Source organism: Acanthisitta chloris, unplaced genomic scaffold, assembly GCF_000695815.1.
Source record: "Acanthisitta chloris isolate BGI_N310 unplaced genomic scaffold, ASM69581v1 scaffold18601, whole genome shotgun sequence".
NCBI classification, from domain to species: domain Eukaryota; kingdom Metazoa; phylum Chordata; class Aves; order Passeriformes; family Acanthisittidae; genus Acanthisitta; species Acanthisitta chloris.
The window spans coordinates 92,661-104,052 of record NW_008656737.1 but is presented as its reverse complement, the minus strand read 5'-3'; the positions used below and the strand labels follow the sequence as shown (position 1 = coordinate 104,052).

The window sequence follows — 11,392 nt, the reverse complement described above, 5'->3', positions numbered from 1 at the left end:
AGCCTACTTAAACTGCAGATAATAGTTGAACACTACCTGAGCATGGGTCGCCCACACTGATGCCATTACCCTCTGCCCTTTAATGGCAGGTTTTACATTTAATGTTGCTGTGGTGCAGTGGAGAGCTGTATTGTGTTCTTATGTGGGCTAAAGGAAATACAATACCAGGGGCCAGAAATACATGTTGCTGTAAGACTAGCATTTTAAGTAACCTGCTAGGTTCTCTTTAGCTGCTTCCTGTGAGTTTATCTTCTACAAAAAGGCACCACCTACACTTGGTTTATTCAGCATTGATCTTAATTTAAGCCTTTGTACTGCTAGCAGTCTATATCACCCCATCACCTAGATGCTGACCCTTTGGAGACAAGCTGCAGTTGACTTCTGAGGCGGGGAAGGGGGAATGTTTGTGTATAAATATGATCAATAGATGTGACATTCCAATTCCTATTTTACGTGGACATCTTCTATGATTTAAGCCAAACTGTGGAATTGGGCAAATTAGCTAATTAGCTGAAACACTTAAAAACATTATTTTGATTACATAATGGAGGAACTAAAGGCATGAATTTAGGTGGCTTCTGAAACATGGAAATCAGAGTTAAAGCTAATCCCTCCCCTTTTCATAGTATTGTGAGCAAGTATGCATCGTGTAGACTATGTAATATAAAGCACTCATCTGAGCCTCTCTGCCTCCCACTGTCTTTTGGAGTAGAATTTTTAAAGCCAAGTGATAAACCTGTAAATGTGTTTTATGCTGGAAATTCTTGGTGATACCTTAACTAGATTGGTACTAGCAAAGGCCAGTATAATCAAAACAAGGCACTTCAGATATTAATGGTCTGCACTTCAGTCAAGTCAGCTGGAAAAGAGAGTGTAAAAACCAGGACTATGGTGAAAACAGGATTCTTCCACTAGAATTTCACTTTTCTGCAATGATTCTGGAAACATTTGGGGTTTGTAGTTTGTCTTTTAGCATCACCTCCTTATCTTCTAAAACATATCTTCTATTTTCAGTGGATCTACAAGTTTTTTAAAATTCAGATACTAACTCCTTGGGTGGAAAGTAAAAATAAGATTTCTTTCTGCTGTTCATTTATTAATACTTGGCACTCATGTAGTACTTTACATTCTTGAAGTGCTATGCAGACATATCAGTTATCCTTGAAACACTTTTGTGTGGTAAATGCGTAACATAACAATAATTCTGACGGATTTTATGGAATTAAATAAAACTAGAGATGAGAGGAAAATCTAATGAAACCTCCATTTCATCTCTCCACCAGTTTAGGTTTGTTCTGTGCAGTTTGTGTTGTGAAAATCGAGTCTGGAGTTTTAGAAGTAACCCAAGCTGAAGAGGCTTCAGTGCATTTCTTAGGATGATGTGCTGCTCTGCCTACATTCATGCAGAATGCCTATGTCAAAGAATTAGATTTATTGTTTATGGCACAATAAGATTTTAAATTGGTGGAGTTGATTAGGCTTTGAACATGGAATCATTAAGATTGGAAACAACCTCTAAGTTGATCAAGTCCAAGCATGTTATATCCATCAGACATGATGGACCATAATAGCAACTATGTTTTCCTGCTTACCAGAGAGCCGAGTGTGCTTGATCTTGTCAGATCTCCATTTTAAGCCTTCAGATAATTTTGTGATTTAGACTTTGGTGAGATTGCTCTTAGTAAGTTTGTGCAGGGCTTGCTTTTAACACCACCATCTTTGGTGTTGCTTAGAAAAGCACACACAAGTCTCTGCATGTTATGCTCCTTCAGGAAGGGTAAGGCACCTGAATGTTAAAGCTCTGCAGCTGCACTGGTTTAGATTTATCAGGTTCTTGCATTAAAGAGCTATAATTATGAAAACATTAGTATTGTCTAGTTCAGATATGATCTACACAAGTTCCCTCAAGCACTTGGCAATTGAGGATCTTGTATGTCTTATAGATGGAAGTTGACCCCTTTCTGGGGGGTGTAATTTCTGTTGACTTGGAATCACAGAGGTTGAACTCCAGTAACCACTCTTTGGGGAAAACATTTCTTCACAAACATTTACCTAAAAGCTGTGATTTGATCCTGCTGGATCCCACTCAGGTAAGTAATTATTTCGATAATCTGAATATGTAAGCCCTTTTCCATGTGTCTTATGTTTGATATTTAAGAGTAGTTAATGAAAAGGAATCTCTTGTAAAAAGTTACTGTTAGCTAGGGAGTTACCTGAAGATTGGAGAAAAGTTTGCATAATACATATGTTAAGGAAAATTTACTGAGCAATTACACAAAAAGGGGGAGGCTGAAGGAAGCAGCCTCCCCTCCAACAGCAGTTGGAGCTCTGTGTGCACAGCAAAGTGGCAGAATGTAGTAACACCCTGAGGGGGAAGGGGAAATCCACTGCACTGCAGTCAGTGATCTGTACCAGGGTAAGAAGTCCAGTATTTCCTATGTTTGGAATCTGGGAAGAATGTTATAATTGAACCGTAGTAGCCCAGTTATCCCAGGAACATAGGCTGAGCTTTCCCAAAGTGACGTATTGGGTTGCTTGATTTGCGGTTTGTCAAAAATGCTCCTCCACAGGTCTTTAATAAAATCTCAGTTTTGTTATGGCCAAACAGGAGCACAGACCACTTCTAATCACGCTCATACATGCTTGTGGAAGTGGATCCAAGATAGCTGAATGTAATAGGGGCTGAGAAATTGTGCAAAGCACTGGTTATGACACCAACCACATCCTGCCCTTCACATTCTGGTGCAGTAAGTGCAGCTACAAGAGCTGACAGTTTGTGGGCTAGTTGAACCCTGGGAGATCCTTCTCATGGTCACACTCTGAGGAGTACTGTACTTGCCTCTTTATTTTTATAAACTAATTTTCTTACTGTGGAAAGACTTTCAAGAAAAGCTGCCAGTGACAAAGTCAGAATTATCTAGTTTTAAGTGTGGGAAACGGTGGTCTGGGATGCAGGGAGATGTAAATTTTAACTGTAGGGGTTTTGACTATTGTTTTTTCGTTTAATTAAGACTTACAGCTGTTAATGTTTTTCTTAGTTTCAAATGAAAACAGGCAAAAAACTTTCTCCAAAAGTTATAAAAGTATTAATTTGCTTTGAGCCATGTTAGTCTCTTTGGTAAGTTCGTAATTGGGCAGGATTTTTTTTTTAAAATGGGTATTCTTGTCTCTCAGGTATATAACTGCTCCATTACTGGTAAATCTGTATTCATATGTTAGGGTTTTTAAAGGCATATTATTTACACAATTCACTTGAATGGCTCCTTTGGAAGCTGTGTGGCTCTCTCATGTAATTACGTATTTAGTATGCCTTGTATCCACTGGGGGGGGGAGGGGGGAGAAAAAATGAAGCCCCACAAAAACTGCTGAAATAAATAATAAAAGAACGTTCTTACTCCATTTTTTCTGGGATTTTTTTTAGGTTGCATTACATACTTTTTTCCTTAGATAAGAAGCCTGTTTGGTCAAGAGCAACTGAGCTAAAAAATGAAATACGTATGGCAGGTTTTTTAATTGCAAAAGTATAAAGATGCATTGGGAATTTATTTTCCTTTTTTATACTTAAATATATTTAATCAGAGAGCACCTCTCAGAACAGCAGAGGGAAAAGTAAGAGATACCTTTCCATTTTTTCTGTATATGTGAGAGGTTAAAAGGACAAAAAGTAGATCAAAGAAAGGAACCAAAACCACGTTTTAGCCAGGCATAGATTTCTAGAATTGTTGTTAAGTTTCATGAGACCAACATTTGTAATGTAAATAGCAGCTGCCCTATCTGATATGTTTCATGCAATGTATTGCATTCTGTGGTGACAGGAATAGTGCACAGTGGGCACAATGTGAAAGTGATGTGTGTTATATTTTTGGCATTGGCTTAGTTAAGTATGTGGCCAAAAAAAAGTGTAAGAGGAACTGAGTGAGATTGAAAGGTATTGGGGTTTGTTTTCCCAATTTTTTATGGTATATGATAAAATAATTCTCAGTATTAGGAATTCCAGTGAGCTCTGAACTTGTTTGATAGAAGTTCAAAATTGCTAAGGCACATTTCCTGAGAATTAGTTTTCATAGTACATGCAGGAAACACTAGTGTAAAAGAGACTTTCAGAGAGAATTGTACTTGAAAGACATCCCATATTTGCTTTCTAAAGTGGTTGAAAAAAAGAGGTGGGGAAAGTTGTCTCCTCATATCCAACTCAGATGTGGTTTATATAGTTTTAATACTCTTCAGAACATCCCTTTTATTTTGTCTGCTCCAGTTTAGGTGGTAGAATTTTTAGCACTTCTCTTTCCTGCTTGGTTTTTGTAATATTTAGAACTTGTGTTTCTGTTTTTCTTTGTACAACTTTATCCAGTTTCTTGGCTTGTGATCAGCTGGACCAAGCAGAAGAAGCTTCATTTCTCTCAGTTTTTAAACTCTTCATTGCTTGTCAGCATGTCATGTTCTCTTTATACTCCTTAATGAAAATATTGGGTGAACAGGATCTTAATTCCCATTTCCCAAGAGAAGGAGAAATACCTATTGGTTTACCTTTAGGGTTCAACTACATAAAGCACCTGACACTGAAGGGAGATTATTATGAACTAGGAAAGGATTGAAATAAATGTGGTTGGCAGCTGAAACTAGTGTGATGTACAGTAGACCAAATACCAGCCCTGGGGAAAAAGATTGGGTTTCCTTTTTGGCTTTGTCACTAACTTGTGAAGATGTGCAAAAATGTGTTAGGTTGCCTGTAAGTCAAAGGTTATCATCAAGTTGAGTGCAGGGTTCAGACAGGGATGGTGGGTTACTATACTTCATTATGTTAAAATGCACCACAGTTGAAGAGAGTCATTCTGTACTACTGTCTAATTATTTTCTCTGAAGTGATTAGAAAGAAAATATCCTTAAACTTGTTTGATTTTTCTTTTGGTTGGTCTTGTTTTACCATGAGCTCAATAGAGTGGGTTTGTTTTCACACCTGTGCACTATAGGTGTGAATTGTAGTAGTCCAAGCACTTTTGTTTTTTCCCCATGTAGAGCCACTTAGTTTTACAGGACAAGGTGATATATTTCTGACCTGTAACACAATTTACTAAAACTGTGTTAGTTACCCCTAGTATATTGTATTTGCTGAAGGACTAGAAGAGAACAAATTTGATAAAAAAACCCCAGTCTGAAATGGTAATGTATAATCTTGTAATGCAATAGCAAATCAAGTAAATAACCAATTTTTAGCACTGGCAAAAATTTAGCCATTGAGTGTGTATTGAGATTTGTCTTTAGGACATCAGATAATTGGAAGAGAGGGTGGACTATTAGAGGCAGAACATCTGATGTAGTAAAAAAAATGTTCTTGCAATATAGTTACGAGAATAATTGAATAGGTTAAAATATAACTTCCCCTCAGCTCATGGTTACTGCCCACTCAGCTCAGCCAGTGGCTGTGAATGTTTCTAGCCTATTTAAATTCAAAATAAGGCAAGCCCATTTTAATTACCAGTGGAGCAGGTGGTACCAGCCTCTGTCAGAAGGGGGATGCTGGTCTTGTTCGAAACTGTACTCCCTGTATTTATTTAGTGGGAAAATATATTTTAGAATTCAGGCAATGGAACTTTGAAATCAGTTGGAAAAAGAAATAGGGTGTTTTTTTTTGTCAAATGATTCCCCATTTTATGCCACTCAATGTGTATTAAAGATGTTTAGCCTTTCTAAATAAAAAGCTTTGCTTCTCTGGGTCTAAAGTTGTTCTTACATCCGAGGTATTAATGCAACTGGGAGCTAGAGGGATTGCTGCATCCTGGCCCAGTACTTAGCAGGCAATATCAGCATTCCCATTTGGCTAAAGTCCAAGTGCTGTGCTGCTGTATCTTTGTTGTGAAGAATCAATGTAGATTGACTTGAGTTCAGGAGAGGATTTTGTCAGTCAGCTTTCAAGTTGTGAACATTGAGGCCAGTCCCTTGTTTGTGGAGCTGACAATACAAAAGTGAGTGTTTGACACGTGGCTTCCTCAGTGGATGGGGATAGAGGCTGTTGAGATTTTTCAGAGATCAGGCTCTAAATGAAGTTGTTCTGTTGGGTCACTCATCTGATTTACACACAAGCTGTTTCTATTGAAGCACCTGGGGCCTTTTGTTCAGGCTTGTGAATAAGCCTCTTTCAGTCACCAACAGTAATTTAGCGTCTCTGCTTCCTTCAGTAGGTAAAAGTCAAGTGCAGAATTCTACACTGTGCAACTTCACACTTATTTTTTAAGACAGGTAGCAGCACTGTATCACTAATGTAAATTTTGTTATGTGCTGGAGCAGATTGAGAGCTCATCTAAGGTGTTGGTAATTTTTTACTTCATAATTCTTAATTCTGGAATAATACTAAGCAGCAGGAGGCATGGGTGAGTAATGATATCCTCTGTACGTACAGAGAGCTCTGCAGAATGGACATTTAATGTTTTCCTTTGTTGTTGTGGCAATTTTAGAGGAAGACATTTCATTGCCTTGCAAGTGCCCTGGCTCTATGGAGTGCCCAAACTGCAGCTTGTAGTGACTCTGGCTTGAGCATTAATCTCACATAAACTTTGAGGCAACATAATCTTGTCTTTCCACCAACAGAGTGCTTCTCATTTTTCCTGGCCCTGTATATTTCCATGCTTCAGTCAATACAAATATTTAAAGTAACTTCTTTTTTTTCTTGTCACTCAGTTTTAATGGCAATCAGTTCTTTGAGTTCATTATCATGGCATGAAAACTTGAGTGAGCCCAAGGGATGGGAAAGCTTGAGAAGAGGGAGTAAATGCTGTCTGCAAGTCTTGGATAGGTCTGCAAAAAAACACAAACCCAAAAAAACCCCACCTCATATTTATTTTATATTATGTGATGAATCCTAGGATGGTTAGTGGTAAGCAGTTGATTCTTACCTAGTGAATTTGCTCTGCATCATCAGAGGTATCATGTAGTGAATCTGCCTTGTTACTTTGACCTTCTTGGAGAGTAACAGCTTGGGTTTAAGCACATGTATTATTAAATTGCTGAAATGTTTGACCACAGATGTCCATTTCATATATAAATAATTAAAAGAAACAACCCTGATTGTCACAACAGCTTTCAATAGCTGCAGTGAAACATACTACGTTGCAAAGAAAAGATTGCTGGCATTTGGAAGAGTTTTGAGCGTTTTATATGTGGGAGTGTTTGGGAGGTTAGAATGGCAGACAAGGAAGTATGGCTCACTTTTGTAGCTTGTTATAATTCTATGTCTAATTTTTTTTTGCTTCAAGAGAAGCATTATGTACATATTCATGTGTTAAATAAAAGTCAATTTTTTTGTTTTGGTATCTTTGTGAAATGAAGATATTTTGGTTTTGGTTTGTTTTTTTTTAAAATGAAAATGAGGTGAGGTATTTATATTAAGGTACCATAAACTTCTGATAAGCACATTTCTCTAGGTTATGATCCCCAACAGTCTTTTAATGCTATTTCTGGAACAGCGGTGTAAATTGCAACAAAGTACAGCAAAGAATGTGGTGACAGACAGGGTTAATCTCTGTGTCTGTCTGCACAGGACCAGATTATGGATGTTGGTCATCACCTTTCTGCTCATTCAAAGATGGGTTATGTTGCTCTTACATACTTATTTAGTGCAAGATTGTGCAAGGTTTTCTAGCTGTCTTAAGAGCAGCAAGAAACAGTGGCTCAGAAGGCAGCTGTCATTTCATACCCATTCCAGCTGCCCTTTCCACTCAGATTTCCTCCCATCCCCCAGTTTAAAAAAAAAAAAAGGGGGAGGAGAGGGGAGGATTGCAGAAAAGACTGTGATGGTTTAAAATCTCTAGCAGCTAGTCCATCACATCCTTCAGTTTTCGTGGCTATCTGCCAGTTTTAAAAAATGCTTATTTTCTCCTGCCTTGCCAGTAATTAGACAAATGCAGTAGTGCTTATGGCATCAAAAACTCTGTGGCTGGTAAAAGCAATTGCTATCATAATGCATCCCTAAATTTAATAGTAGTGGTGTAAAATGAATAAGCACCTCTTTATTTCAAGGGGTAATGGCTTTAACTATCAAAATGGCTAGTATTTTCCTTGATTGGCTGCTTAGGCTCCTTTTTTTGTATCTATGTTTGTAGGAACTGAATCCCTTATAACAACTGTGTTTTTATTTAACAAACAACAAGGCAAGCAGAAATAGGAAACTCCTATAAAGTGTCATCAACTTCCTATTCACCTGTGATCGCAGGTTTTTCCTTATATCCCCTTTACAGACAAAACTCAAACCTTTTCTTTGCCTGTATTACACTTAAAGTTGTCATTTCCTTTTCTGCTTTCCTTGCGAAATTGCTTGCCTTATGTTGTGCCTGGAGTGTTGCTGTGCATGGAGGTCTGATTAATTGGAAAGAAACTTTATTACTGGAAAAACTCGACACATTGGTGTAGAAAATGGATGAAAAATTTACTTTTTTGATATATAGTGCCTTTTTCTTGCTACTGTGACATCTACAAAGCTTCTCTCAAGGAAAAGATGCGTTGGCAGTTTGTGCTGTCTTAAAGAGGTCTCAGTCTTTAAGGCCAGGTGCAGTTGTGTTGATGCCGTTTGGCTAAGCCTTAAAAGTTCCTGTAATCTGCCATCCTGTCTCATACAGTCCCATCTCATAGTTGTCCTTTCTCTGCAGTGCTCTATGCCCAGATCTCTGTGGCTGGGCTGCTCCAGCCTGGCGGACAGCATGCCCTCGCTGCGATGCCTGTATAACCCAGGGACTGGCGCACTCCCAGCTTTCCAGGTACTTTCTGTCTCTCCCCACTCCTTTTCTCTCGGTGTACATGTGCATCTCCTTCTTTACTTGCTTGCTTGACCTCCATTTATTCTGGTTCATACTTAATGCCTCTCCTATGTCATTCAGATCTCTGGTATTTAAACCCATCTTGTGTAGATTCAGGGCGGCTCAGTGCTGGGGCATTTCCATTTACTGCACTATAATTATTTTATCTAAATTGGCTTGATATCATCATCTTTTTCCATTGACTTTCAATTGTGTCAGATAGTACCACTTAATTGTATTTGGCAAACAGTCTCCATCACACAGTCTCCAATCTGGCTATTCATGCAGTGATTCCCCTCCTATCTAAATTTTTTGTGTGCCACTTAGAGAACTGAGGGGGTGAGTTCATTGCCATAGTGATAATTGATGCCAGCAATTGTTTACTTCAGCTTTGTTAGCAGTAGTCTGGACATTTTGACTGCAGAAAATTATTGGACAAGTAAGCTGTCAATCAAAAGGCAAATAAAGGAAATTGGTGTGTTTTTTTTTCCTTTAGTCTCTGAATTTGTTAGATTCAGGCTTTTCTCTGCCATGAAGCAGCTTTCTGCCAAGTCTGACCAAACTGCCAAGTTTGGTCAGACTTCAGACTGGGTGACCAGTGAATCTTACAAAATGCAGACACACTCCTGTGGTTAGAGAGTGAGACAGGTTTTGGGTGAGCATCCAGAAACCTAGATCAGGCTGTTAAGATCATTGCAAGCATTTTAGATGACATGTGGATATAAGCAGCAGAGACTAAACAGCAAAGGTGTTATGTTCATGTTGGATACTCTGAGATATTTTATGAACTGCAGTGACTGAGGGACTTCAGGAGTATCTCTGTAGAGATTATTGGAGCTAATGGTAGCATGAACAGTTTACTTCAAGTTTTATGCTGCTGCAGACTTAACCTGTGGCAGAGTTTTATTCATCTTGCAAAACCAGATACAGTAAATAGAATATTTCTGAAATTTCCAGTCATTTGGAGGAAGTTCATTGTGTGACTCTAAAGGAAAGGATGCAAAGATTATTTCAAATTTGACTTTTTGCTCCCTGGGCTAGGATAATACCATGGAACTAATCCTCTCAGTCCCAAGGGAGGCTTAAGTGTCTTGCATCATTTTGCTGCAACTCTTTTTGCTGACCCAGCAGTAGCACTGATGGACTCTGGAAGGTGTCCTGCCAGGCCTCCTTTGCTGAAGCAAGCTTTTAGCAGGGCTTTCCATGGGAGAGGGGGAAGACGACTTTTTATTAGTCTAAGAGGACTCTGGAGACAACAGGCAGAGTTTAGACTCCTACTTCTAATCCTGATTTGCATAATTTGACTAAATCGGATGGGCCTAATTTTTAGGCTTTCAGCTGTTGAATAAATCTAAGATCTCTTTAAGCTCAGGTTTTAGAGAGCCTTAGCAGTATATGGAAAGCAATTTATAAACTCAAATTGGGACTTACTCTTTCTGCTTGGATTATTTTTGGTTACTCAGCATAAGCATATATTACAAAGAGGAAAGATGTTCTGGAGATGTTCTTGCTAATAGGTAGGAACAAGAACTTTTCTGCTAATGCAGTCAGTGCATTGATGTTTGGGGTCAAGTGAGTCAGCTGCACAACCATTCATCATGTTCTGCCTTCTTGGGGTAGTAGTAGGACTTTGACGTTTGCATTTCTGCAGATTTTGGGAGACATTTGCATGTATATTTAGTGACTGTGGGAACTGGGGAAGTATGTCCCGCTCGCCATCTGAAATGGTGTGCTGGTACTCTTCACAGAACTCTGACTGCCATGTTGAACACATTTATTGCCAGTTGAGAGAGAAATCAAATTGCCAGCAACAGCTTCTGCAGCAGTGAGTCATCCACGTATCAGTCCATTTTTTCAATGGGTTCTGATTGATCCCCATTAGCTTGCATGAAGAAAACTCCCCTCTGAGGCATGGCTTCTGCATCTTACAGTGCAGAAGGGAGTGGTTTGGAGCCTGCTTGAAGCTGTGATGTTGCAGTAGTTCATCATTCTTTAATGCTTTTTCTGGTATTGAATCTTCAGGAAAGCATTAAAGAGTATGCTGTAGCCCTGCAAATTTTCTCATATTAAGTTATTTTCTTTTTTCCGTAGCAAGCTTGAAGTAACTGGAGAAGCATATCAATGTTCTTTGCTTGTGGCAAAAGAGAAGATGCCATCTGGAAGGCTACTTAGTCACTGCTGAATTTGTCTAGTTATTTACATGCCTACCTTTAGATGCTCAGACAGAAATGTGGAAAGATGCTCTTTTTGAATAGCTCAGTTAGTCTTGCTGACTTCTCGTGGGAAGCATTGGCAGATAGTTGATTTAGATATTCTGTTAATATATCAGGTAACTTCATTTTTCTTCTTTGTATGTTTTTATTATTTGAGACACTTATGTGAAAACAGGATCTTCTGGATACTCATCTCTGTTTGGCAATCATCCTGCAACAGGAAAGGTTTTAAGGCTAAAACCATGAGTAGGGGAATAAGGAGCTAGAAACAGTTCTTTTTTACATCTTTTATCTTGAAGGGCTTTGCAACTGATGGTCTATGGTGTAACTGAATTTCATAGCAATCATTGTGGAAGATGGCAGCAAATTGGAACATGAACTTCTATAAGGCAC

General features: G+C 38.6%; 1 protein-coding gene across 1 annotated transcript in view; it reads left to right on the top strand.

Annotated features, from left to right (window-relative positions):
• The first annotated feature begins 8,644 nt into the window (after nucleotides 1–8,644).
• Nucleotides 8,645–11,392, top strand: part of BTRC (beta-transducin repeat containing E3 ubiquitin protein ligase) — an 87,524-nt gene continuing 84,776 nt past the window's right edge. The window contains exon 1 of the mRNA XM_009084452.1: nucleotides 8,645–8,747. Within this exon, the coding sequence (XP_009082700.1) occupies nucleotides 8,646–8,747 (102 nt within the window). The 5' untranslated portion in view covers nucleotide 8,645. The remainder of the gene's footprint in view (nucleotides 8,748–11,392) is intronic.